Source organism: Eimeria mitis, genomic scaffold, assembly GCF_000499745.2.
Source record: "Eimeria mitis Houghton genomic scaffold, Emh_scaff266, whole genome shotgun sequence".
In the NCBI taxonomy this organism is placed as follows: Eukaryota; Apicomplexa; class Conoidasida; order Eucoccidiorida; family Eimeriidae; genus Eimeria; species Eimeria mitis.
This window is the reverse complement of record NW_013571002.1, coordinates 17,066-17,358: the sequence shown is the minus strand read 5'-3', so window position 1 is coordinate 17,358 and position 293 is coordinate 17,066. Positions and strand designations below refer to the sequence as shown.

Genomic DNA, 293 nt, shown 5'->3' with positions numbered 1-293 from the left:
TGCTGGGGTGTATGTACACCTCATCAGGGTTTCGCTGTTCTTCTTTTTCTTCTTCTCGTTCTTCTCGCGCCCTTTATTTTGGGGGACGGCCAGAAGACTTTATGGACGAGGAAGATAAACAAGTAAATATAAATATAAATATATGCATGCATGCATGCATGCATGCGAGTGAGTGCATGCATGCATGTGTGCATGTGATTGGGTGCTTGCATGCATGCGCTGTTGGCGTGGTTTCTTGTTTCTTCTCCTGCTGCTGCTACTGCTGCTGCTGCTGCTGCTGCTGCTGTTGCTGT

At 47.4% G+C, this 293-nt stretch overlaps 1 protein-coding gene across 1 annotated transcript in view; it reads left to right on the top strand.

Moving 5' to 3' along the window:
* Window positions 1–293, top strand: part of EMH_0006070 (uncharacterized protein) — a gene marked incomplete at both ends in the record, with an annotated part of 6,651 nt that overhangs the window by 697 nt on the left and 5,661 nt on the right. The window contains one exon of the mRNA XM_013497416.1: window positions 3–122. Coding sequence (XP_013352870.1) covers window positions 3–122 — 120 coding nt within the window. The remainder of the gene's footprint in view (window positions 1–2; window positions 123–293) is intronic.